Source organism: Engraulis encrasicolus, chromosome 15 (assembly GCF_034702125.1).
Source record: "Engraulis encrasicolus isolate BLACKSEA-1 chromosome 15, IST_EnEncr_1.0, whole genome shotgun sequence".
NCBI classification, from domain to species: domain Eukaryota; kingdom Metazoa; phylum Chordata; class Actinopteri; order Clupeiformes; family Engraulidae; genus Engraulis; species Engraulis encrasicolus.
This window is the reverse complement of record NC_085871.1, coordinates 5,870,346-5,896,678: the sequence shown is the minus strand read 5'-3', so window position 1 is coordinate 5,896,678 and position 26,333 is coordinate 5,870,346. Positions and strand designations below refer to the sequence as shown.

The 26,333-nt window shown below is 41.3% G+C and overlaps 2 protein-coding genes across 4 annotated transcripts; both read right to left on the bottom strand.

The window, feature by feature from the left end:
• Positions 1 to 1,306: 1,306 nt before the first annotated feature.
• On the bottom strand, positions 1,307 to 11,628 carry LOC134463677 (GTPase KRas-like). Of its 2 annotated transcripts, none has more exons than XM_063216879.1 (5): positions 10,917 to 11,628; positions 6,861 to 6,978; positions 5,065 to 5,243; positions 3,493 to 3,652; positions 1,307 to 2,939 (listed from the first exon to the last, which is right to left on the bottom strand). In XM_063216879.1, exons 2-5 carry the CDS (start codon positions 6,969 to 6,971, stop codon positions 2,826 to 2,828), a joined length of 564 nt encoding a protein of 187 aa, XP_063072949.1. In that variant the 5' UTR covers positions 6,972 to 6,978; positions 10,917 to 11,628; the 3' UTR covers positions 1,307 to 2,825. The 2 variants fall into 2 exon arrangements, with proteins under 2 accessions (XP_063072949.1, XP_063072948.1); XM_063216878.1 differs by having other exon boundaries at positions 11,161 to 11,628.
• Positions 11,629 to 12,538: 910 nt separating this feature from the next.
• On the bottom strand, positions 12,539 to 25,362 carry LOC134464407 (lamin tail domain-containing protein 1-like). Of its 2 annotated transcripts, none has more exons than XM_063217857.1 (8): positions 25,289 to 25,362; positions 24,530 to 24,725; positions 22,176 to 22,359; positions 21,404 to 21,523; positions 20,420 to 20,631; positions 17,967 to 18,121; positions 13,259 to 13,335; positions 12,539 to 12,711 (listed from the first exon to the last, which is right to left on the bottom strand). In XM_063217857.1, the coding sequence occupies exons 1-8, from the start codon at positions 25,305 to 25,307 to the stop codon at positions 12,640 to 12,642; spliced, it is 1,035 nt and encodes a 344-aa protein (XP_063073927.1). In that variant the 5' UTR covers positions 25,308 to 25,362; the 3' UTR covers positions 12,539 to 12,639. The 2 variants fall into 2 exon arrangements, with proteins under 2 accessions (XP_063073927.1, XP_063073928.1); XM_063217858.1 differs by having other exon boundaries at positions 13,268 to 13,335.
• Between the last annotated feature and the right edge of the window lie 971 nt (positions 25,363 to 26,333).

Below are 26,333 nucleotides of genomic sequence, written 5' to 3'. Positions count from 1 at the left end.
TCTGTGTAGATTTTGGGGCTTATTACTTACAGGTCGCTGTGGCAGTGGTAGTCCATATTAGACATCTAGTCCTTTATCCTTTATTTAAGTTATCAGTGGCCAATGCTCTACTGCCTCCCTCTGTGTTGATCTGTTATCTATAGCTTGGAGTTGTTTTGCTATGAACTGGAGGATAGAACTTGTCGAGTTATTATTGCTTCACTGTAAATGCCTCATGGATAAATGACACCAAACAATGCTCATTCATGTGGACAGTGCAAATAAAAGGAAATATGTGCTTGAAGCAGACCCATCCCCATAGCGTAGCCACACCAGCACTAGCGGCAAGTAAGGGCATGCCATGACAACGCAGACTGGTATTGGCCTGCAAGAGTTTATGAGGTAGTTTGGTCTAATCCTATCAATTCGTCCCATTTTTTGCATCAATAGAAATCAATATGAAATTTGATGTTACCGTTAGGCTTATCCTAACTCTGCACTATCACTATGTTATACATGTTAAGCATGTTAGGATTCATAGGCCTAAGTTATGGAAGTAATCATTACCAAGTTTGGACATAGAATCCACTAGCAGGGTAATATATTAAAATCTATTAAAATCTATTAAAATCTAAACAAAACAAAAAAACAAGGATCATGTTTACGTCATTTCAGTTAACTAATGAGTTATGTGGTCATCTTGTGCAAGTCCTTTGCTCTTGCTGACTTCCCTTTTTAAGAGTAACTGTTACTGTAACCTGAACCCCACCCACTTAACAGTCAAAATGGTGAATATCTGCAGACCACAAGGGAAGAAGCTGATTAAGAGATGGGGGAGGTGGAGGATGCTACTGTCTGCTGTTGGGCACATCAAATCCTAATGGTGTCTGTGTCACACTAGCCAGGCCGCACCCTCTAGTGACACAACATCTTCAGCGTTGCTTCTAATCAGGTCAGGAGCAATACAAAGATCGTGTCTGAGCTCCGGAAAAATCGGGAACTCCACCCACTTTGTTGGGAAGCAATCAAGTTTGAGCAGCTCCAACGGCCCTGGAAAGAGGCCGTGTTCAAGGCAGTGATGTGGTTTAAGCAGATGCAGCTGGTTGTGCCCATAACTACTTGTTCAGAACTGTTTTCCACCATGTTAAAAGTGGGCGACAAACTGAAATTATTTTGTAACTTTTTTTAAAGTTACAATGGCTTAAAAGGTCTTTAGTAATAATCCTAAGCCTTTGTCGTTGGTTAAGGTCATTTCTAGGGCAAAAGGCATCACTGCATGTCAAACTCACAAAACTCACAAAATGTTCACATATGTAACTCATTTAAATAACCGACCGATGAAGTTTTATTACTAGATAGGAGTGTTACAAACAATACAGAAATGGCAATGTTTCTATCACAACACGCGAGGACAGCCTAAAAGAGATGACGGGTTAAAAGACAGAACAAAAAACACTCAGGTTCTCCAGTCCCTGAACATTCACACTTTTAACTGTGGGTGACTAAGACAGCACAAGTACAAGTGTTTTGTTTTGCTTTGTTTTGATTTTCAGAAGAAAACATTTTCAGGAAAGGATTAAAAAATATGGCAACCTGTAAACCACACTTAAGAGAATTATGTACATTAGTAGTTTCATACAGTAATGTGCTGCTGGGTTTGACAACACTCTTACTTTGGAGAGGGCAAAAAAATCAGGGTTACACTCAAATTGTAAACAACTCAAAAAACTCAGGAAGGTTGTCATTGGTTATCATTGTAGGATGTGATACTAACATTTCATATACCATTTGGCTGGCATGTCATTGTCATTGACGTGTCATTTTGCATGTAATGTAACCTATAGCATGGCCTTTTAGTGGCGACATTTTTTTTATACAAAATTGTTAGTTAGGCATGGCCCAGAGAAAATATCCTCTGTGACATCTAAAGGCTTGTGCATGGTTACCCAAATCAAATAGCAAAAAATGAAAAGAACTCAGCAAGTCTCTGTGTTTTTTTGCTCATGGCAGGTGAGCAACAGAAGTGTTGCAAAAGAACCAAAATATTGTCATTGTGAAAGTCTCAGTGTTGTTTAAGTCCTCGACGTAAAGGGATCTTAGCATGTCGCTATGTTGTCAACCAAAACAAAACGACCGTAAATTACTGGACAACACACAACCGCATGCTGGCGCAGTCCTTTCAAATTCACTGTCCAGTGGTTTAATGTGTCATGACCACAGAATGGTGCAGGAATTCCACACATTGTCCAATTCCAGCAGCCCTCCGTAATGTTCTTGGTAGTAGAGCACAGTAATTGCATATCAGTCAATGTTAAATAGCCTAGTATAGCATATTCCTTACCTCCAGCGAGGAGAGATAGTGTTTGAGAAGACATTGACAATGAAAACCCTCCTCGTGAAGACATGGATGCTGCTGAGAGGGGGGAAAAAGACGCCATTCCACACAAGAAGCACAGTGGAGACACACATCTGAAAAAAGCCTGAGGGCGTCACTTCAGTTCTTGTGCTCGCCCAAGGATGTGTTTTGTCATATTTCTGGAGCGTGCCTCTTCTGAAGACTACTTCAGCAAACTGAATTCTACCTCCCAACAGGTAGCACAGCAACAACAACAGTCGAAATGATGCAGCAGTTTGCCAGAGTGCTTCGTGTTCAATGGTTGAGTTTGTTTTGGTGATGCTCAGTAATACCACACTTATTTAAAAAATCAAGTATGGCATTTTTAAGCAAGAATAAACAATTGCATCCGTTTGTTGTCGTCTGTCAGCGCTGCAGAAGGCATGTTGCAGAGTGTTTGTGCATGGTATTGTGGTTCTCTTTTGAAGTTAAATATGTCGTCGTCATTTCTTCACATGATGATGCACTTGTTCTTCGACTTCTTTTTCTTCTTGCCCTCTTTGCTCATCTTCTCCTTGTGCTTCCGGATTTCTCGCACCAGCGTATAGAAGGCATCGTCGACACCCTGGCCATAGAAAGGAAACACCACAACCAGGTCAAGGCAATGAAATGTTACGAGGTTTGACATTAGTTTCTTAAATAAATACTGCTTCTGTCTTGAGTTTTATTCTCAAATGAAGATTTATTTTCTCCTTAACCCCTTTGTGCAGAGCCTGTTATGACCCTACAGTCACCAAGATTGTAATGTCCAAATCTGTAAGACATGGCCCCTATTATAAATTAGTTGTTACCATAATGTCAATTACCAAGTTGTAATGTATTATCAAAGGTCCTCTGCACTGTCATAGTGGTGTAGTACTATGGTATAGAAGGTTTTTCGATGACTATTACAACCACTGGTGGAAAGGCTACGACTTTCAGCAATGTTGTTATGTTATGAGTCTTTTCAGCAAAAAGTAAATGGGCCCACCAGGGCTATATGGCTATAGCATAATCTGACCAGATTTAATGTCGCAGTATCAAAAATGTCATCCTTACTCACAATATGCCAAAATTGCAAGTAAGATTTTCATTTGAGGAAGTGAAGTTTTCATCTGCTCATGTTGCTCGGTGCCTACCTGTCTGGTCTTGGCCGAGGTTTCTATAAAGGGGATGCGGTAGCTCCAGGCCAGGTCCAGCGCCTGTTTGGAGTCGACTGTCCGTGATGGCAGATCACACTTGTTGCCCACCAGGACCATAGGCACGTCCTCAGAGTCCTTTACCCGCTTGATCTGTTCCCTGGAGACACAGAAAATTACATTACATTATATTACACTTAGCTGATGCTTTTATCCAAAGTGACTTAACAGTCTCTGGAGGAGTGTGTGGTAAGGTGCCTTGGTCAAGGTCACCTCAGCCACAGAGTGAGATAGGGATTGGAAGGATTGGGTGGGATTCGAACCTGCAACACTCTGATCTAAAACCCATCTCCTTAAGCACTAGGCTACGGCTGCCCCACACAAAACAACACCTCATGAACTTCTTTTTCATACTTATACCAGAGAAGATTGATAAGGTAGAGACATTTCATAGGGAGTTTCTTCATTGATCTATAAAACAGCAATCCTGTGGCTGCCATGGCCCTTCAGTAGACCAGAAGAATGAATGGAGAGTAATGGGAAAGTCACGCCTATTTAGGAGACCGCAGTTGATCCCACTTTGTTCTCTCGGTAACACAAGCTATGACTTATCTTGGCCTACCATGTTAAAAATTTCATTTTCATTTACAAGGATGTCTAGTAAGACATGGTGGCCTTGTAAGATTCATCTTGGTAGCAGCAGTTGCTGCCCATAGACACCAACATTAACAATCGTATGATCTCACTTTTCATCCAGAATGCACGGCATGAATACATTAGCAGCTAACTGGCTCTAACAATGGAGATATTTTGAAAACAGTTAAATAAGACAGAAAGAAAACTACGCTTCTAATGATACCAGTGTCAGTCTCATAAGGTCAACATGTCTACCCAGGGATCCGTTTACGTAATAACAATAATCACACAACTCTTGTCCCTTAGCCATTCAGATGACATATTTACTGAAATCCCCTATTTTGAATACAGTGGAAGGAAAAGAAAGGACATTAGAATATGCGGTGATCGGCTGTGGTGTCTCAATACAGATTACCAGTCACTGTGTAGAGTTTTAATTTAACTCTTGTCTGTTTTGTATGTTGCATGTTTTTTTTACCACAACTGTCAAAACGGACTCATTTACTTTACCCTTTTCTGTTTTTCTTTTTATAATTCTGTCCATTTCAGTAGTGAATAAAACTTCATCACCACAGCAAAGTGCTGGAACTACGCCAACACTGAAACTGAGGAAAAGGCCTTCAAAGTATTGGTATTAGGCTGTATATGGCAGTTACTGCAAATTTGACACAGCAACATCTCTAAAACGGGACACATGTGGAACGTGAGGCTTTGTCAAAAGATAAAGGAGGTATTACGACGACCATTTTTATTCTAAACTCAATTTTGACAGAATTTGTAGTTACTTTGCCTTTGTTCGGCACAACGCCATCACAAACCCCTTAGCCTGGAGGCCCTGTAACATGCACTTCATCTACAAGCACCACACTAGCATGTAATGGAATATGTCCTGAAAGTCATCTATGTATCTCTCAGGACTACAAAAGCCACCAGTACCTGTAGTGGTGGATGTCCTCAAAGGACTTGCTGTTGTTGATGGCGAAGACGCAGAGGAAGCCCTCCCCGGTCCTCATGTACTGGTCCCTCATGGCGCTGTACTCCTCCTGGCCCGCCGTGTCCAAGATGTCCAGCAGACATGTCTCCCCATCGATCACCACCTGCTTCCTATAGGAGTCCTGTGGAGTGGAGGTGACCAGAGGCAATAGATGAGTAACCAGCAGTGGTGGCCTACCGGTTGGGGAGGTGTTTTTGGTTTAGGTACTGGGGTGGGGAGCCCTCTTTATTCGAGGGGCCACTTCAAATTGTATAAAGTCCTCCAAGGGCCGTACTATGAACACAAACCAGGATTGCCCCTGAACTTTAGGCCTATTTTGAAGGTGGTCACATTTACAACAGATCCCCTTCATTATGTCCCTTAACCCATTGATGCCTAAAGCACCTACAAAAAACACCTGCTGAGTGCCTAAGCCTTTGTTGGGAAAGGTGCCCTCAGCTTATAAAAACCTAAATATCTTAGCCTCTGATGCACATAAAAACATGAAACATGATTGCATTTAAACCCCAAGACCCTCATCTTGCATTAGAATGTGTTCATTCAGTTGTAACATACCCACATTTTTATTTAAAAAGCTAAAATCTCAAGAGCCTGAATGCAGCGTATGTGTCTCCAGGTACCAAAGGTCAAACAACATATACGAGTCATCAGGCTAAGAGGTGTTTAAAATATAACTTTGTTGTATTGCCAATGTAATTTCTAAGATTGCTTTACAAATCATGTCATATTCCATGTGAAGCTGCATAACATTAACATTATTTCGGGGGCCAGATAAGACGGCCTGCGGGCCATAGGTTCCCCAGCCCTGGTTTAGGGGGTTGCTGGTTCAAATCCCAGCCTAACCAGCAGGAGTGTGTGTCCCTATCCTTCATCCATGGATGGAATAACCCTGTGCAAGACATCCAACCTCATATTGACAGAAACTGTAACCAATGTGATATATAACTTTCTTACTTACTACGAAGCCGACTATTGCAAAGAAGTTTTAGAAGTAGCCTCTCACTGTACTTCAGATGGGCCCGTCAATGGGCCTATTCATTCTTTGCAGAAAACACACAACTTTATCATGACAATATTGCTATGACAGGGAGGGCAGTCTTAAGCCACCAATAAAGGCTTGGTAATTACGATTTTGGTGACAATAAGGTTATAACGGAGGCTCTGTGCAAAGGGGTTAAAGGTGCTCTATGAAGAATTGGGGCCAAAAAGGCACTGCAGTCAAATGTGGAATACAGTCAAGTGAGGCTAAGCCCAACATCAACATGTAAGAAGTCAGTGGATGTGAGGGACATTTAGTGTGAACAATCTCACTTACAACATTTATTCTGGCTCAGTTTAACACTTTTCCCTAAACACATTAGTAGTAGACAATATTATAGAGTTTCTCAATGGGGGCCTTGGGGTCGTTGAGAGCAAGATAGCTGAGAAGGGGGGCACTAACTCACACATGGGGAGTGTTGGGAAAGCCTATTCAAAGTGAATGGAAGCTCTTACATAAATCTCATAATCAATAATAGCCTACATCTTAAACTGTGCTGTTGTCATAATCTTCAACATCATGCTGTTGTGTAGGTGAACGTTGAGAAGATTATGATGAGGTGGTATGGGGAGCTTTCCTTCAAGAAAGGTTAAGAACCACTGCTATATCAGGACAGGTTTACAATCACTTGCCAGACATTTGTGCATTCCATAACATCAATTCATTCAGCAATCATCAATCCTCCAGTGGTTCACTCACCTCGATCGTGGGGTCATACTCGTCGACAAAGTGGTTCTGGATGAGTTGTATTGTCAGAGCGCTCTTCCCGACACCTCCTGCCCCCACCACCACCAGCTTGTACTCTGTCATTCTTCACCTGCAGGACAGAAGCATAAAAACTTGTTAAGACACGGTGTTATAAATGTTCTGAAACTAGAATGGCAATGACCAAGTAGTAGTGTATTGCTAAAGGCCCTGTGTTGTGTCATAGTACAGTAGTATGTATGGTAGCTTTCAATAACTATTATAGTGTTACACTGGTGGAACAATGTGCATTACGGGGCTACAAGCAAAGGTGGCAAAAACTGAACTGATGTTAAAGTCCTACATAGGTTTTCCTCATGCCTGTGCTCTCAACTCAGATGATTTCAGTAATTAGTTAATCAACCTGACTTAAGCAATGTGGTCTTTAAATCAGCTGGTTCATTAAATTAGTTGGAGCAAAAATATGGCAGAGTGACTACTTTCTGCACCTGGGTTTTTACAAATCTGGTTACAACCCATACCGGAGAAGATCTCAACACCATGTTAATGTTGACAGATCATTAAACATCTTCTACACGGTCCAACTGTTTGGATTGTGCTCACACACAAAAAAAGGCGTTGGCTGCACAAGGTTGCGTGCTGCCTACTGTACCTATCTCTTACATAGATCTTCAACTTCTTTGAAAGTAAATAATCATGCAACATTGACTCTCAAGTCAACCAGCTGATGAATGGTCACTATACCATGTGTGAAGAATGTTGAATGTACACACTAACATATTTATGTGTATGTTTTTGTGTGTGCAACATACACTATATGCATGACTCATTTCTGTCAAAACATATTCTGATTCAAACATGACAGGGAAAAAAACTTGGGTGTGTCCCTTTTAAATGAGTCTTGTGAAAGCTCAGCTGCACTTTTCAATGAGATATTCTGGAGATCTCATTTGGGTACATTCCATTCTGTTTCCTTTCAACCGGAAAGCGTTGCTCCTGATGAAGCAACCCGTCTTATTGAAACTAGCTTGCAAATCCATCATGGTTGATTTTCTCTGATATTGATCAAAGTCTGAACTGCAGTGATACTGGTAATCTGCTATCTCCTGAAATCTCTACTCAAGAGGTGACCGCACAACCTCATTCAAGCAGCTTGATAAAGAAGTGAAACAGAAATGTGACAGTAAGTCCTTCAACTACCCCATTCCCGATGATCTTACAACGCAGCTCTGTTTCCAAGCAAGCAAGCGAATCAAAACACTGGCGATCATCACATGTAACTTCCCTTTCCTCCATTGAGACACATGTGTACATGAGGGCAAAAGACCCGTTCTTTCAACATCATCATCACAGACGTCAAACCTAAAGCACTGACTATGCCTTTACTCAGCACGTTCAGCCTGGAAAAGGCCTAGTTTTTTCCCCTCTTCACAAGATAGTGGGAGTGTCATCATAAGACAACTTGTCGAGGCAGATACGTATGTACACTATGGTGCAACTTCTGACCTCACAGGCTGTGATGATTCATTCATCGTGGAAAGGCAGCATGAGGCAGTTTTTACTTGAACACTGAGCATTTGAGAGGAGATACTACATCTCATGCTCACATGCACCCGATGCGCACCAGTTCAGTTGGTAAAGGTTGTGTGCTCCGTGAAACGAAGTAAAGTAACAACTTGACAGTAGCCTCTTTGCACCGATGGGCTTGTTAACTCATTGCTGAAAAAACTCACTCACTCAGTCATAACAACATTGCTGCGACATAGAGGGCCTAAGTAACAGATTAAGACATGGCCATTACAATTTTGGTGACAGTAAGGTTACACAGTACAGGCTCTGCACAAAGGAGTTAATAACTCGTGGTTACACTTTACTTCACTGTCACTTTATTTGGTTACACTTTATTTCACTGAGCCTGTTACATTCAATAGGTGTAGCAGGTACAGTACAGTGTAACCATGTGTGTTACACCATGTAACAATATGTACTTGCGCTGTGCCATAAGGTTAAGATTATGATTAGGTAGGCCTATGTACAGTGTACACACACAGAATTACATGCTGATGGCAGTTACACAAAAAGGCACTGTAAAATAAAGTGTTACCCATTAGTTTAACAAAGTATGTAGCGTGTAACATTATGTATTTACACTGTTACCATGGGACTCCAATAAGGTCTGTACGGTACATGACAACACATACACATATGCACATTGCACACGCAGTGAACGTAAAAAGAAACCGCAAAATGAAGATTTAAAAATCTGTTCTCAAAGGACCCCTGACACTGATGGTCCCGAATGATTCTGACTTTCCCAACCCTTTGTGCACTTAAAGTGATACTGTCCCATGTTTGGAAATAAGCTTATTTTACACCTCCCCTTGAGTAATAGGGTTCTACCGTTCTCCTGTACTTTCAACTGTTCTCGGGGTATGGCAGTGCAAATTTTACCTCCATGCTAGCAGATAACATCGAGTCCTATGAGACCAGCTCGCGGCTATCTGGTCTCATAGGACTCCATGTTAACTGTTAGCTTGGAGGTAAAATTTGCACCGTCATAACTAGAAAACGGTTGAAAGTACAGGAGAACGGTACAACCCTATTATTTAACTCAAGGGAATGTGTAAATTTATTTCCAAAAATGGGACAGTATCACTTTAAACATCTTTCTTTAAATGGCATTGTTGACATATATTACTACACTTCACACAAACAGTGACACACTTCAGTAATGCAGCAGCAACAACAACAACAACAACAATAGCAGTCGATGACCCAAATCTAATGTGTACAAGGGACAACGAGACAGATCATTTCCAAATTCAGCTATGGCCTACTGTACATCAGATGGATTAATCAACACACCAATCAATACATTTTAGGCCCCACTAAGTGTGCCAGTAGGCTATTTTGCCAAACAGAAGAAAGGGCTTTCGCTCTCAAAAGCCGATGACACTTTATTTTACTGTGTCTTTTTTGGTGTAACTACATATATCAAGATGTTGTATTATGTATGTATGTACACTGTACCATAGTGCAAGTGTAATAGAGCAAGTATGTAATGTTATATGCTCTTACATACTTTGCTACACAGTAACTAATTACAGTAAAGGAAAAGGGACAGTAAAATAAATATAACCCACACTACAAAAAAAACTCCTTAGTAATTGTGTAGGCTCGTTTAAACGATCAGTGCCTGCAGTGTTTTCTGCACTAGGTCTTCTCCAACTCCCCTCATTCTTCCTAATGTTTGAAAAATGCGCTCTCACCCAATTTGTGGAGCAATGGATGATTTTAGTCTGCTTTTTATGTCAGTAACCTACATATTCCACAGCCACCCCTGTCCTGTTCTCTGCCTTTCCCTATAAAGTTATAAATAGCATGATCTGTGCCAGCTTAATCTGACAGATCCAAATAACACACTAGCCTTTGCCCGGTCCCGGATTTTTATTTTTTTTGATGAAAACTAATCTTTAATACAAAACTAAATCTTAAATCAAAACCAAAAAGACCCTATATGACTTGCAGACGATCACCCAGTTCAGGCTAAATCTGCAATGTAAAATGACATTGTCATTGGAGGCCTAGATAGGCCCTACAAATGCACTGCAGACTCAGTCATTTTAGGTGTGTAGTAATGTCCAGGAGGCTACAAGGGGAATGTCATAGCCTAACCCCAGACCAATATTTGTTTAATATGAATTGCACATAAGTATAAAAATGTGTTTTTACTCTTGCTCTTGAAATTCGGTGGGTGCACCTCTACATTGATTAAAAAGCTAAATTTCATTTGAAAGTGGGCTATTATTCCACATAGGTAGGCCTACGTAGACAACTTCCACATTGATAAGTTCTACTTTTTATTCTAGGCTAATGCACATCTACATTTTACGATGGCTCGACATCTTAAACTGGGTGTGTAAAAGATAGGCTACCATTCGTCAGCAAATAAAACAGTAGAACTATCAACAACATTAATATCCAAAATGCTGCACCACAAGGCTATTATTAAAATTAATGTTACCCCAATTAGACTTGGAAAAGTCTTACCTTTGGACTTCACCCAATTTAAAAGGTAGGCTATGAAAACCTGTTAATCCAAATTCTCCTGGATATCCTAATCCAAAATGATTTCAGTTAAAATGTCCATTGTCGCTTGAATTACAGAGACGTTTTGGCGACTCTACAGAAAAGCAGCGACATAAAAGTGTAACATTGTTACAACTGGTTTGTTGGCCGTCAGTAAAAAACGGGCGGATACTGATAATCGGAAAGCTTTTGAAAGACCACTTACCCAGGCAGCGTAGAAAAGGAAGCCGGTCGGTTCGGTGGTTCCCCAAATGTTTCCACATAAGAACTGAAAATGTTATAGGGATTACCCAGATCGAGAAGATGACACTCCGACTGTCACAGTTGAAACGGAATAGAAAAAGGGGATGCTAGCCAAAATAGAAGAAATGTTGGGGGACACTGGAGTTATGCTTGTAGCTAGGCTCTCTCACCCAGACTGTGTGGTGACCATGCGCAACCCACCTTATGTGCAGCGCATTTGTTTATCATAGCCCAGGTCAATGATACTACTACTAAGGTAAATGGTTCACTTAAGCTTTATTTAAATCTTTTGAGCTTTGGTGGTTTCTCAATAGTGTTTTCCTGTGCTGCTGAATTTTAACACAGACCTGTGGATATAACCGAAAAACAAGGGCGCGTGGAAAATAACTGCACGCGCAGGACACAATAGTGAATTACCGGCCGTACAGACGCAGGGAAACGATTGAGGAATTCCGCCTCTGTCCACGGCGTTTATATAGGATCTATTAATACACACGGCGCAGTTCACATACTACGTCAGGGCAGCCCTCTACTCTGATTCGTTAACGCCCTGTCAGTTAACTTGTTATGCAGAAAACAAAGGGTGTGTTCAAAAATTGTTCGGATTCAGGAAGGCGAACAGTCAGTCAGTGGTTTAGTGGAGAGTTTCACAAGAATGCATAAAATTAGGATATAGAGGTCGGCATTTGAATTGTTGTTATGTCAAAGGGCTCTGCCTCTGAAGTTGGAGATGATTGTGAATTCTTGGTTTAGGCCTAGCCTACTACAAGTATGCCACCTCACTTCATGCAACCATGTCTAACTTTCTCAGAGGGAAAGATTATGCAGTTATAGTGAAAACAATGTGGTTGATTATTGTCTTGCTTTAGGCCTATAATAAGCATTGTATTTTATTAAATATGATGTAATAAATAATTATCATATAATAATCATGTAATTTAACAATACATGAACATCTATCAGAGACACCAGAGTCCAGGCATTTTAAAGAGCCAAAATAAAATTAAAAAGTGACTCAACTTTGTTGGTGGTGAATGCAATCTTTCTCTATAACATTTGGAGAGAAAATGCAAAGTGCATCGTCTAATAGGGTATAGACCTGCATATTTGCATAGGTAGCCTACTGTATGCAGAGTTGGATTGATGCCTTGATAACACTTGACTTGTTACACATTACGCTACTGAACAACAGAACCAAAATAAATCAAACAAAATAGGACATCACAATACTCTCTCTCTCTCTCTCTCTCTCTCTCTCTCTCTCTCTCTCTCTCTCTCTCTCTCTCTAAATAGCCTGCCAACATACAGTACATTAAAAAAACATGGCACTAGACATGTCATATATGTGAAATCCTTTACTGATGATTACAATATTTTTTATTCATTGCTATTTTTGTGAAATAGCTGCTAAATAATTTCACAAAATGGCCATGTGCATGGCTTAAATGTGTAAGGCTGCTCCTCGGATACTGTGTGGCCTTGTTAGGGGGTCCAACCATACCTCTCTGCATACCTAAGGCGAGAGAATAGTGTCAGCGATAAAACAAGTCATATATCAACACCATCAAATGTCAACATTCTGTAAATCAAGCGTCCTCATCCTCAACTTTACCTCAACCAGTAACTTTTTTCAATCTGTCAGTGAGTTCGAATTCCATTCATACATTTTGATATGTTTGAAACTGAGGTTAGATAATGCATCAGCATCACAACACAATGCACTAAGTGTGTGAAATATTATGACAATAGTATACCACACAGTAGAAGAGAAAGCAAAGAGAAAGAGAAAAAGGAGGGAAAGCAAACTGCATGGACCAACACTCCATTGCAAAGTTATAAGTTGCACGAACTTGCACAATATGAGCACATTTTTAAATGCAGACACCATGGTGATGCACCATATTGATACTTGACTGGTGGAAAGGGACATAGGGATTTTTTGCACTGCAACACTTTTAAAGTGTTGAATAGAATACTCATGGTGTTGGTCTTACTCTATAGGTGCTGAATTAACACCACAGAACTTACTGTGGAGAAACCAGAAGAGCTGGCCTACTCACATATCTTACCTTCACTCCTTCTCTGCTCAGTCTTTTGGTAGATGCTTGGTTTGGGGGCGGCTTGGCTTTTCTGCTGCCTGCACAAGTCAGCGTCACAGATGTTACAACCCTCACAAAAATTTATTCAGAAGCTAGGCCTATAAATTATTTAATCAAGCAATCAATAACTCCACTCTAGGAACTGGACAAGAAAATATATTGACGCCGGCGTCATACATATGACATGGCTGTGTCATAATAGTGTCAAGACACAGTCATGGTTGACTTAGTTAAAAAAAAGGAAAAGTTGACATTGTTAGGGCTGCCTTTAACATGCCTGGGCGGGTGTATGAATGGTCATGTGATATAAGTCACTGCTTCTTCCTCTTACCCATATGCCTGATGAAGATCCAGCGTGATCGAAACGGTGCTTTTTAAATAATAAAGTTTATTTTTGGAGCTGATCGGCAGTGTGCAGACCTACCTTTTTCAACTGTCTTTAACATAACATGACTAACATGTCACATAGTCATAAATGATTTATGACACTAAGATAATGTTTGACAAGCATGAGTGCGTTACAACACTGTCATGACATTGTTATGCCATTCGTATGATGCCGGCATCAAGTAAAATGTTGCCATATTATATCTTCTTTAAAACCATCGTTGTAGGCATAGTTGTAGTTGTTGCTACAAACCAGGGGTGCGTTCCCGCAATGTTAGCTTTGAACTACAGACGTACTTTGTAGTTATCTACTTACTTCAAGGCGAAATCCGTGCATTTCTCGAAACCTTACTATTCCCACAGTAAGCCAAAAGTAGTGTGACTGCTTTCCTGAGTCCACACCGCTACTTACTTTCTTGGCATTGCAGTGTGTGACCAAAGAAGCAACAAGAGATATGCATGATTTCTGAGTCATGATTCAGCTGTTTCCTCCTAAATTCAGTGCGTGAAGTAGAAAGCAATAATGTACAACCACCACCAGCACATTTGATTGGATGTCACTGTAGCAACCCAATGTAAGTAAGCTGCCGGATGTGAGTGCCCGGATATCCGCCCGAGTATTTACGTCTATTTTACCTCAGCTACTCGATTTCGGCCGTGTATTTACGACAGTTTAACCTCGGCTACTTGATTTCGGTCCGATTTGAGTCTGACTGAAGATGGAAGGGACATAGGTGCCGTGCGTAAAGAGCCCACAGCAGCACATCGCCGTTTCGGTGACACCAGAGAGTTCCTTGATCTCCCAAATCAAAAGAATAGGCCTGGTGACCAATAACATCAAAATAATAAAACAATAAATAAAATGAAATAACTTAAAACCGAATTGATTTGGGTGTGAAAATTAAACTGTCTCAACCGGGCACCCAAAGGGAATCCATCAGAAAATAACGGCGTGACTTTCTCGTCGACATTAGGCCTATTTTGTTTTTATTATCCAGGAGGACTGATTTGAAAACTGCAGCAGTCACCTTGCACAGTTAGCTGCTCTGAAGCACGTGTCTAAGCAAATCATCCTGCCCATTCGCAATGTTAAATAAAAAGTTTTGCACAAGACTATAACCTAAAATTTACCCAGTCTTAATGTAGCTAGCACTCGGGAAGTTTCTGAGTTTTACTCCTTACATTAGTGAAACATAACATCAGGATATCCTACCAGTTAAAAGAATATCTGGGCATAGCCTCTCTGAGTTAGAAAACAGCAGCTATGCCGCATATTGTGTTGTTATTATTTGGTGGTGCAAAATCAACACGGGAAACCATGCCGCTTATTGTGCCATTATTATTGGTGATGCCGAAACAACAAAGCCAGATTGGTGACTAGACATTTAGACATAGCCTACTCATTTGATTGTGCCACGTAGCCTACATTTAAAAGTGTCAGTGCAGAATTAAACTGGGCGCGGAATATAAATAGTGGAGTCATTCTCCCTCCGTGTCTATACAGTCAGAGGCGCGCGCGCACGCTCTTTCTTCTGTATTATATGAAAATATCCTAAAACGGTCACAACATCAGAGGACCTTCGTGGTGGAGGATACTTGCTGCGGGGGCCGAGACCGAGTTGTTACGGGACACTCTAATATTATTGACGGGACAGACCATGCTCGATACTTTACCCAGTCTAAATGTAGCACTAAATTATGCCGCATATTGTGCAGATTATTTGGTGATGCCAACAACACGCGAAACTAGGCACATCGGAGACTACAGCCTATAATTTAGACATAGCCTATTCATTTGGTTGTGCTACGTAAACACAAGTGTCTGTACAGAATCATACGGGACGCTGAAATATTGGACCCAGTAACTTCGTGTCCGGTGGATATTGAGCAGATGTGTGCGCGCGCGCACAACTCATTTCTCTCCCATCTCTTTGCTCATCAAACCTCCGATCTCCAAAAAGACACGGGCACTCAGGATAACTGTGAGCTGTTTAAATAATGTGATGCACGTTCTTCATGACATGGCATGGTTTGGCCACCCTAAATTCAACATGACTGCACTCGACATATCGTTTAAACATCCATGATGGAATTGTCACTCTTAATGTGCAAGTATTAGATATGAAAAAAATATCCTAAAACGGTCACAACACCAGAGGACCCGTGGTGGTGGTGTGGTGGATATTTGTGGCGGGGGCCGAGGCCGAGTTGTTACGGTAGGCTACAATCATATTATAGAAGGGATAGTCAGAAATTCAACATGACTGCACTCGACATATCGTTTAAACATCCATGATGGAATTGTCACTCTTAATGTGCAAGTATTAGATATGAAAAAAATATCCTAAAACGGTCACAACACCAGAGGACCCGTGGTGGTGGTGTGGTGGATATTTGTGGCGGGGGCCGAGGCCGAGTTGTTACGGTAGGCTACAATCATATTATAGAAGGGATAGGCTAGTCAGGCGCCACAGCGCGACTCACATCGGGCAGCTGTGGTACCGCAAAGCATTCCTGATGGTGGAAATGAATGCAAATGCATGGAAATACTCGGGCGGATATCCGGGCACTCACATCCGGCAGCCTACTTACATTGGGTTGCTACAGTCACGACACCGTGACTCCGCTGTTTCCTCCACAACACACCTTGTAATTTCTTTGTGAAAAAACACGGCCGTGGCATTACAATCTGACACCATCCGCACCAATAATGCAGTATTATCTGCATGCCGATTGGATTTCGTTTCATTCCGAGGTGTAATTTGTAAAATATTTGGACAATAAAGTTGTGGTTACTCCCAGAAAATCGTCTGTTAAAGTGTCATATCCCTGAGAAATTTTCGCGCAGATTTCAATCCATAGCCTAGTGGTATTCACGCTTGCATCCCAATGGGAAAACAGAAGCCACACCGGTTCGAATCCACATGGTTACAGTGCCACAATTTTGGAAATATCTGGCAGAAATAGATAATTTATGTTGTGCATTACCAACACACACGTGCAGCCAAGGGAAAATGTGTTACACTGTAGGGTCCAAAACACGATTTCACGAGTTGTTGTCAACATGCTGCACACTGGTTTTCGAACCCGCGTGGCTCGCGTCTTCCCATTGATAGGCAAGCGTAAATACCCCTAGGCTATGAAATGAAATTCGCGCCAAAAAAATGTAAATACTTGACACGTAATCCAGCGCATTTCCGGGAGAAACCAATACTTTCTTATCTAAATATTTCACAAATTACACATCGAAATGAGACGCAATTCAATCGGCATACAGCTAAAAGTATATTATTAGTGTGGGATTCATCAGATTCCAAGGATATGACGGTTTTTTTTCACGAACAAATGACATGACGTGAATTTGTGTTCTGAACACTCTCACAGCTGTATCATCACTTTGTGTGCATGTCGATTGATTTTCATCGCTTTTGCACCACAGGATTAAAAGATATTGACACATTTGTGGTCAAATATGTACTACAAGTTTAGCTAATGGGTGGAGTCACGCTCTGAAGTAGACTAGCGCTGTGTGTTACTTGGGGTGGCTGAGGTGATGTCTGGACTCAATGGATCTACTCCAGCTGTACTTCAACTTCACTGTCCAGATACGGATAGGAGGCACCTCACTTTCAAAGTCACCACTACTTCAGAGTGCACATTACTCCAAGCAGTAGTTACTTTGTGTGCTAACGTTCGAGACACAAGAGTTAGCAACTTTTATAGTATTTACTATGCAACATTGCTAACAAACTAGCTACTTCGCACTTTGAGAATCGCACCCCAGACCAAACCAGCATTAGATAATTAGCATACAGCTACATTGCTACCTTGAAAGGGAGGTTTATGGAAATTCTAGGTAACTGATCCTGCACTCCAATTCAAAACACCAGCTTGTTGTTGTTCATACAGTACTTACATTTTCTAGAGGACATCAATAATGATAAATATGTTAACTACTACATTACAACAATAACAGAAACTATTCGAACTAATACAATACAACTTGTTATATAATACAATACAATATGTTTCGAAAACTGTTTGAGATGGCAGTAGGGCTTGTAGCCTCTTACTGCAGCAGGGGTCGCCGGCGACCCTATTCACTTGCTGAAAATGCTTAACTACATCGTAACAACATTGCTATGACATTCCAGAGAGCTATAGTACTGCGCTAAGGAGGCAACAATGCATGTAACAGTGAACAACGATGCATTTGACAGAAAATTATTTGATTTGACATTTGATTAAATGGGTGAGGCTGATGCATTACATCTGTTGGCACCTTTAGCTGTGGGGGTCCTGATGGGTGCTCTGGTGGGTACCCTGCTGTTTGCAGTGGCGTGTGTCCCGAGCCAGTCTCGCAAGCAGTCAGGGTGGGTGATGGTTGAGGGGTTCTGTGTCCAAGGGCTTTGGGACAATCTCACCTCCCTTGACTTCCTGTCAAGCACACATCACATCACAGCAGCTAACACAGAAGAATCTCCTACTACACCCCACCTACCTCACCCCCTGGGATAGATGCTTTCTACTACCTTAGCATTTTTTATTTTCTGGTGGAACTGAGGGACTCCTAACACAGGACAATAACGCAGGAGTTTTTACTGCACATTTTTTGTGTGATACCATACCAGGACTTGTATGTGTGTGTGTGTGTGTGTGTGTGTGTGTGTGTGTGTGTGTGTGTGTGTGTGTGTGTGTGTGTGTGTGCGCGTGCGCGTGCGTGTGTGTGTGTGTGCGCGTGCTGTGTGCGTGTGCGTGTGTGAACTGCTGTAAGGCTGATTACTGTACTGTGTGTGTGTGTGTGCTATATTTTTAACTGTAATGTACAATAATGTGTAGAAGGTATTTGTGTATGTTTTGTATTTGTTTATTTATGTAAACTGACAGACACCTTAATTTCCTTCGGGCTTAATCAAAGTACTCTATATACTCTGCTCTACTCTACTCTACTCTAATAAAATGGCATTTTTTTGTTCATCCCATCCAAAGATTTTGGCCATTCTAATGGGGACATGTTTTGTTTTTGTTTCTTAACATACTCCTAATGCCATCCCAAAAGGCATTGTTGTCCTGCCAGATGTCCAGTAATGTTGCATAACTTTTGGGAAGATATTTTGAAGTAGCCTATATTCAAATATTTTTCTGAACAAAGTTAAACCATGTCTCCATGACAATGACTCATATATTGGAAAGGGTTGAACAAAACTGCCCCATCATTGGGTACAGAAAAGCCAAGGGTAGCATGACCAAAACAACTGCATGTTGAAATAGGTAGGGATTCTCATTTTAATAGTGATTCAACTGAGCATTGCAGGTATAGGAAAATAAACATGTAGCTACTTAATGGTTCCAGAGTCTGACAATTCGCTAAATCAACCTATTCAAATTTGGACGCATTCAGCTAGGTCCAAGGATACAAGGCTACAAGGATGTTTATTTGCCATATACATAGAGACACTTTCGTGTCACATGTAATGAAATGAATGGCCGGTCCAAAACAAATGTGCAAAAGAAAGGTGTGTGTGTGCTAATGCGCCTCTCACAAAAGGTGTGAAAAAGTATAGTCTCTGCCTGGATTTCTTTATAACGAGTTGTGTGTTGTTCCCAGGGCTGGATTAACGCACAGCCTTGATATGGCTGCTGCCCTGACTGGCCAAAAGTGGAAAATTGCAGAAGATGCAATATTGAAAGTTTCATCCGTCATGTTGAGTAGAGTTGGTAGACATGTTACGTTTACTTCCTAGCTCATAATTATGACACTGTCTATGTAAATTTGTTGCGATATTTGCCTTTCAGGGGGCCCCACAGCAACCTGTAGCCTAGGGGCTACGGGCCATCTTAATCCGGCCCTGGTTGTTTGTCTATGTTTAAGGGACAATGTGTGAGATTTTTAGTTGTTTATTTCCAGAATTCATGCTGCTCATTCACTAATGTTAAATTTTTCATGAATACTTACCACCAGCATCAAATTCTAAGTATTCATTATGACTGGAAAAAATGCACTATTCATACATGAAAAGGGGGATCTTCTCCATGGTCCGCCATTATGAATTTCCAAAAATAGCCATTTTTAGCTGCAAAAATTACTCTACTTGGACCGTACTAGAAAATATGTGTTTATTACATAGTAAACTTTCACGTAAAGATCAAATTTGGTAATAGGGACCCCAGTTTCAATGAGCAGCATAGTTGCAGTACCTTTTTTGACCATTTCCTGCAGTGTCCCTTTAAGTCATTTTTGATATGTACCCCAAGGTATTTAAAGCTCTCTACCCTCGTAACTGGTTGTTTGCAGATGGAAAATGGAGTGTAGTTTCCCCTCTAGGTAGGTGAGCAACACTGCCCGAATGACGACATGGTAGTACTCCTCATGAGCCTTCTTCTATGCCACTTTCTTAACCTCTACAAAAATCTGTACTAAGATTGAGGTCATTTGACGAGCTCTTTTCCAAAATGCTATATATCCTTTTTCAAAAATATTGAAGTGTTTTTATTTACTTTCTCTGTTAATATACTACACCCTAGTGGAAATCAGTGTTTTAATATTTGAATTTGTTATGCAAATATCAGATGACATTAACCCAGTTCCAATTTCCCAGATGATGTCTTAAACTCAGATTTTTACATTTTTAAAAATATTTTTGAAAGTTTTATTAAAATGACTTTTGCAATGTTTTGGAAAAGAATTCTTCATTTTCAGGTCATGATTTCAATAGCGGGTTTACAGTACTGTACCTCTGAAGAGGAATAGTGGGTGAAGGGGCCACGTGTCTGGGATGAGGCTCCTGCTTAGTGATGTCTGATAACAGGGCGTTCTTGTTGTCTCCCCTGGACAGGCTCCATGCTGCTCTGCTACTGTGCGTCTCCCTCCAGGGCTCCTCCCAGGCCTGCCGGGGCTGACAGGCCCTCAGCAAGGAGCGCTGGGCTGGGGTGTACCACGCCACCGCCTATAGGCACATGATCCAACACGTTACATTACAATACATTTTGTTGACGTTTTTATCCAAAGCGATTTACAGTTATTTTACATATTTTAAATATTTTTATTGGTTACAGTCCCTGGAGCAGTGTAGGGTTAGGTGCCCTTGCTCAAGGCCACTTCAGTCATGGATGGAGGTGCAGGGAGAGGTAAGGGTGGGATTCGAACCGGCAGAAACCTTCAAGTATTGGGGCTTTGTGTTTTTTGCTCATTGGCCACTGTGGCTAGTGGTTTTCCACAGTCAGAGTTTTGGGGGGATTGATTTTTTTTTTCTTTAGAATATTCTTGCATATAAGTACAAACAATTGATGCACAACTAAGGTATTGTCGTGTGTTATACCAAAGAATAAGTTACCGTAGCTAGTGAGACTATTACCAACCACAGCGGAGTTTTACCAGTATTTGTGTGAAGGGGAACATTCACAGGTCGCAGGGCATAGTGCAAACCTTGCAAAAGCAAAAGTTTTTTCCAACTGATGGACAGACAGACTGACATAGTAGCACAGAGTCACAGCATGTGACTAGGAATGGACATGAGGTCCAAGTTTACTATTATGCTTATTTAATCAATGCAACTGAACAGTATACAAAATATGTATTTTTCCCCCACAGGTATGGTATATAGAATTAAATGATGGGGGATGGGGTTTCACATTTCACACGTTTCAAGTGTTTTAAACAACATTGTTTTATGGCTGAACTTTCATATGCTCTAAACTGTTGTTAAGAATTATGCTCACTTCGCCATTCGTCATACACAGGATAGTAGTGTATTCAGGGGTCGTTCCCATCTTCGGTAACCCGGTCCACACATAATCCCTAAGATGGTATGCATTGGATCTGCAATCCTCTGCCCAAACCTTTAGGGGGGGGAAAACAAAAAGATGTGTAGTAATTTCACAAAGAAATCACTCTTTTGGTGATGAAGTACATACCAAGATATATATGGGACATTTCATTTTTTCCATCCCAATTCATAAATGGATAACATTCTGCCCACTACAGTGACGCCAGAAAGCATTTGCATTACGTTGTGGTTGCTACTATACTTCCTGTGAGCCAATATTCCTTGGAGATGGTGACTGATGTTGCCCATGGTATAAAAAGAACAGCCTGAGAAAGTATTATGCTTTACTTTAGGATCTGACTGAGAAGTATGTAGGCTACCTACGTATAAGTGATGATGGTGATGTGAATATATCAGAGTCTGCTCTTGCAGAAATGTGCTCCTTTTTCTAAACTAGCTGATCCTAATGCAGAAAAGAAATAATTAAATCTAATAGTTCATTCATTCAGCTGTGTCATTGGTACAGACAGTCTTTGGGCCAGGCAGACTGAAAGCATTGCAGCGTTATTACATCATGCAGAGGCCTCGAGACGTATCATTCATAACATAACAGTTGGCAGGAAAAGGCAGGCAGTGACTGTGGCAGACATTTTACACCACACAGTGCAGTGCAGAGAGAGTGCAGTGAGAGTGCAGTGCAGTGCAGTGCAGAGAGAGTGCCTCACAGTGATGGAGACTCCTGGTTGGATGAAGGTTCTTGGCGGGAAGAGGAAGCAGCTGACAGGCTGTCCCCTGACGCTCTGCTGCAGGTAGTAACCCCCCACGTCCTGCTCCGCCCGGGAGACGTTCCTCAGACGCACAAAGCGGCCCTCCGACTCCACCTCCACGATCTTCATGGCTCCTATGGCACTACAGTAGACAACAACAAAACAAAAAAACATCCCCCTCACTGTCCATTACGAATGCATTTGAATTGCCCGCAATGTTTCAGTTATTGAGACCTTCTTCAAGTGAGGTTCCTATTCCTTTGCACTGCAGCAAGAAAGGTTGCAGAGCTCAGAGTATTTACATTCACAATACACAATGTTTGCAGTGTTAGTTCAACACTGGAACAACAGGAACAACAATAGCGGTGTTACAATGGACTGTTTGAACAACGAAATTGACTGATGAAGGACATACTGCAGTCTGCACTGCAGTCTACTAGACACTGCACTTCATTTATTGACACCTACAGTAAAATTATCCAGTGATCATTCAAAACATAGCAGCAACACTATGAGTGCTAAATTGAAATCTTGAAGTATTGAGTGAATGCTGCAAAATTGGCTGTGAGCACTGTAGCAAACGGTTATGGAGTTCATTTTACATTCACCGTCAGCTTCACAATGTTAATTCAGCTCTTATCAACAACATTATGAGTTCTAAATTCAACTGAACTCAATTGAATGACCACTAAAATTGACTATAGGCATTGCTGCAAAAGGTTATAGTGTTTACTTTTTCACATTTACATTCATAAAGTTTCTCCTATATGGGTGCTAATTAGTGCTATTGCTCAAAATGTGCCCGCTTCATATAAGTATGCGCTCATTAAAAATACATGTGTGTGCTGTGGGTATTGCATATTGATTAGTATAGCCCTAAGATATGTAAAGTAGTGAACATAAATTGACTGGGAAAAACATATAGGATCCTTAGCGAACAACTTGAAAGGTTTCTATGTTCGTAACTTTATCAGGTCATTTGAGAACATCTGTGAGTGTGAAAAAAATTTGACTGAGAATTGGTCCTCTGAAAGAAAACAATAATTGTACAGTGGGGATAGACAATGATATGATAACGTCATACTACCAAGTGGGTTTTATGGCACAGATCATCTAGCCTAAGGGGTCTAGCGTCCTTCCACTCATTTAGAGGATGGTGGATATACAAACCTAGCAACAGTCCCTCAAATTAGTCATGGCATGGGTACATGATCTGTCTTCCTAGAGACAATTATTGTTTTGAAATATTTTTCTTTAAGAGGATTTCAGGACCGTCACAGGATTTAGTAAGATCTTCTATCATATATCTTAATATTGAACCAAGTCCTATCTATAGGCTATTCAATTTGAGATTTTACTGTATGTTTCACTGTAGTGAAACATACAGCATTTAGAGACATTGTATTCATATCTAACAGACAAAGGTTAAGTTGTAAGAACTAATACATCCCCCAGGGCCTGTTCCACCTTATTTGTTGGTTAAGCGCCGGCTAGGAACATGAGCCGCATGCAGCACTAATCCCACACACCCATCCTGGGGATCATATGATTTACACACACCACACCCACGACTCTGAACAGCACGTTTTGCTGTGTTGATTCAACTCTTTGGGTATTTTCACACTTAGTCCCCTTTAAGTGGCCAAATAAAGTCCTCTTTAAAGGCGCACTGTGTAGGATGGTGGCCAGAAGCAAGAATTGCAAGAATGCTGTTCATTGAAACTGTGCTGCGCATTGCCAAATTTGATCTTTTGGATCTTTGGAGCGTTCCTATATGTACAGAAAATGCAGTCACAGGTCTGAGTTCGCTCAAATGACTGAAAATATCCAGTCATGAAAACACCCTTAGAAATAAGGACCGGCCTTGGCTGTAGCTGAAATGGCTAAGATACCTCACTGTTAGGTCGGAGGAACAAGTTAAATTCGAATCCTGGGTAATTTCCCAGCCCTACCCCATCTCTCTCTCTCTACCAACCATTTCCTGTCCACCTCTTCAGCGGTCCTGTCACAATAAAGCCAAAAAGCCTGAAATATACCCCAACAAGGAACTAGAACCAATACTATGAGTGTTACATTTCGACTGTAATGCCTCTTTTCCACAGCTGGTTTTCTGATAGGCCTACAGCTCGACACAGCACGACACGACACACCACTTTTTGCTTCACTATTGAGCTGTGTCATGCCTATTCGAAAAGCGAAAAGTTGCAGCCGAGTCGCACTGTGTTGAGCTGGTAGGCCTACCAGGCAGTGGAAAGGAGGCATAAGTTGAATTAACATTGCAAAAATGTACTGTGCTGCCTGCAACGCCTTGCCTGGAGTATTGGTGTAGGTGCTGCTTGGCAGTACTGGGCCGCTTGGTCTTCTGGCTCCTGACGGGGGGAGTTTTGTCATCGAGCTTGTTGATAAAGATGTCCCAGATGTCCCTGGAGCAGGAGCCACCGCTGGATAGGCCGCAGGGGGCCGTCACCGGCCGTCTGGACCAGGCTAGCGTTCTGGGCCGCTCTACAACTGACAGCAAAAAAGACATGGCGATATTAAAAAATAGAATAGAAATAGAACGCCTTTCGTTGTCATTATACTCAGTACAATGAGATTTTTAGCCTCCCTAACACAGTATACATTTATGAATTACTTCACTAATGGTGCTACCAACACAGTTCTTGTGAATGTTTGTCTGATGATAGTGTATATGGATGCAGGGCTTAAAGGTTAACTACAGTGTTGACTACAAAACAAATGATGTATTTATCATACTGGAGCAGGTCAGCGCTCTGGGCCGCTTTACATCAGACAGCGAAGAAGACATGGTGATATTTGTTAGTATCATGATAATAGTATGATAGGGGCATGTAGGGTAACTACACTGTTCACTACAGAAAAACAACAATGTATTTCTCATATCGGTGGCCCTCTACAGGAGAGAGAAAAGATAATGTGATAAATTATGGTATGGTGTGTACCTACTGCATCGTGCAACTGCCACAAAGTGCACGTCACATTACCGCATCACATGCCCAAGTATAAGTGCAGTTCACATTAACAAGTGGAGTTCATGAGGAAACTGGACTTACGTCGCGCGCAGGACTCCATAGCGGAGGTGCTGTCCCCATGTGGACCCACCTAGACAGCCAAAATCACATCATTAGCTTCATTTGTCTGATATTCGACATAAAATAGCATTTCAAAGTAGTAGAAAAAGACAGTCCAAATGCTACAAAAACACACATAAAATACATAAACAGTATCCTTGGACAGAAGTACAAAGGAAAAGTAATAAAATACAGTGAAACGATAACAGGTCTAACATCTTAAATCCGCTGCTTATTACGAGGCTAAAACATCAAACAAATACAGTGGAAAATAGCAGAAGATAAATTAATAGTAATACTGTTAAATAAAATTAAATGATTTTGTATACTTGGATCGATCATGGAGAGAAATGGTGTGGTTGCGGGCCTGTATACTCCATTTTGCCCTGACTAGCATTTTTATGTAGTTTCATATTCACGACAGCAGGGGGAAGCATTGTCTTCTAGACAGAATGCCAAAGTGGGCAATTAATTCCAAGCTCAAAATGTGCTTATAGAAATTCAATGGAACTACTTAAACCAAAGCCAGAATAAAGGTTCATAAATCACTGAAGCACTAGCAAAATGCTCAATGAGAGGTCTTGAATAAATATGTGCGCAGTTGTGAGAGGAAGAGACCGAGTCAAGAGCACAGGCCATCTTTCTTCACTAAGGCCTGTGCAACCTCTGTAATAGCTTACACATTCTTAGCACTTTATTCCCAATCATTAAGACGAAGCAGTGTTTTTCATGAGTAGTCAGCACAAACTGTAAGCGTGTACACTTTAAAAACCGAAAGGGCTGTAGTAAAGATGGATATAGCCAATGAATAATGCATTGTCTCTGCAGGCGACTGGTCTTGGATCGATGCTCTTCCACAGCCAAAGGAGCAGTGAGGTGTCAAAAGTTGTGACTCTTGTTGTGATGTGACCAGACACGACAAAGGACACTGGTGGCAGACGGGGCCAGGGGTTATACAGCTATTCCTGTTTTCATTTCCTGCAGAAGTGGCCTGCAAGTTAATTACCATGCCTTCAATGAATAGCGT

Excerpts from the sequence above, each read along its gene's own strand:
- LOC134463677 (XM_063216879.1), bottom strand. The coding sequence starts at position 6,971 with ATGACAGAGTACAAGCTGGTGGTGGTGGGGGCAGGAGGTGTCGGGAAG. Across the intron at positions 3,653-5,064 it reads GAGGACATCCACCACTACAG|GGAACAGATCAAGCGGGTAA; the intron begins GTACTGGTGGCT and ends CTGTGTCTCCAG. Across the intron at positions 2,940-3,492 it reads CCTCGGCCAAGACCAGACAG|GGTGTCGACGATGCCTTCTA; the intron begins GTAGGCACCGAG and ends TTCTATGGCCAG.
- LOC134464407 (XM_063217857.1), bottom strand. Across the intron at positions 20,632-21,403 it reads TGTGTATGACGAATGGCGAA|GCGGTGGCGTGGTACACCCC; the intron begins GTGAGCATAATT and ends ATGTGCCTATAG. Across the intron at positions 18,122-20,419 it reads CCCACTATTCCTCTTCAGAG|GAAGTCAAGGGAGGTGAGAT; the intron begins GTACAGTACTGT and ends TGTGCTTGACAG.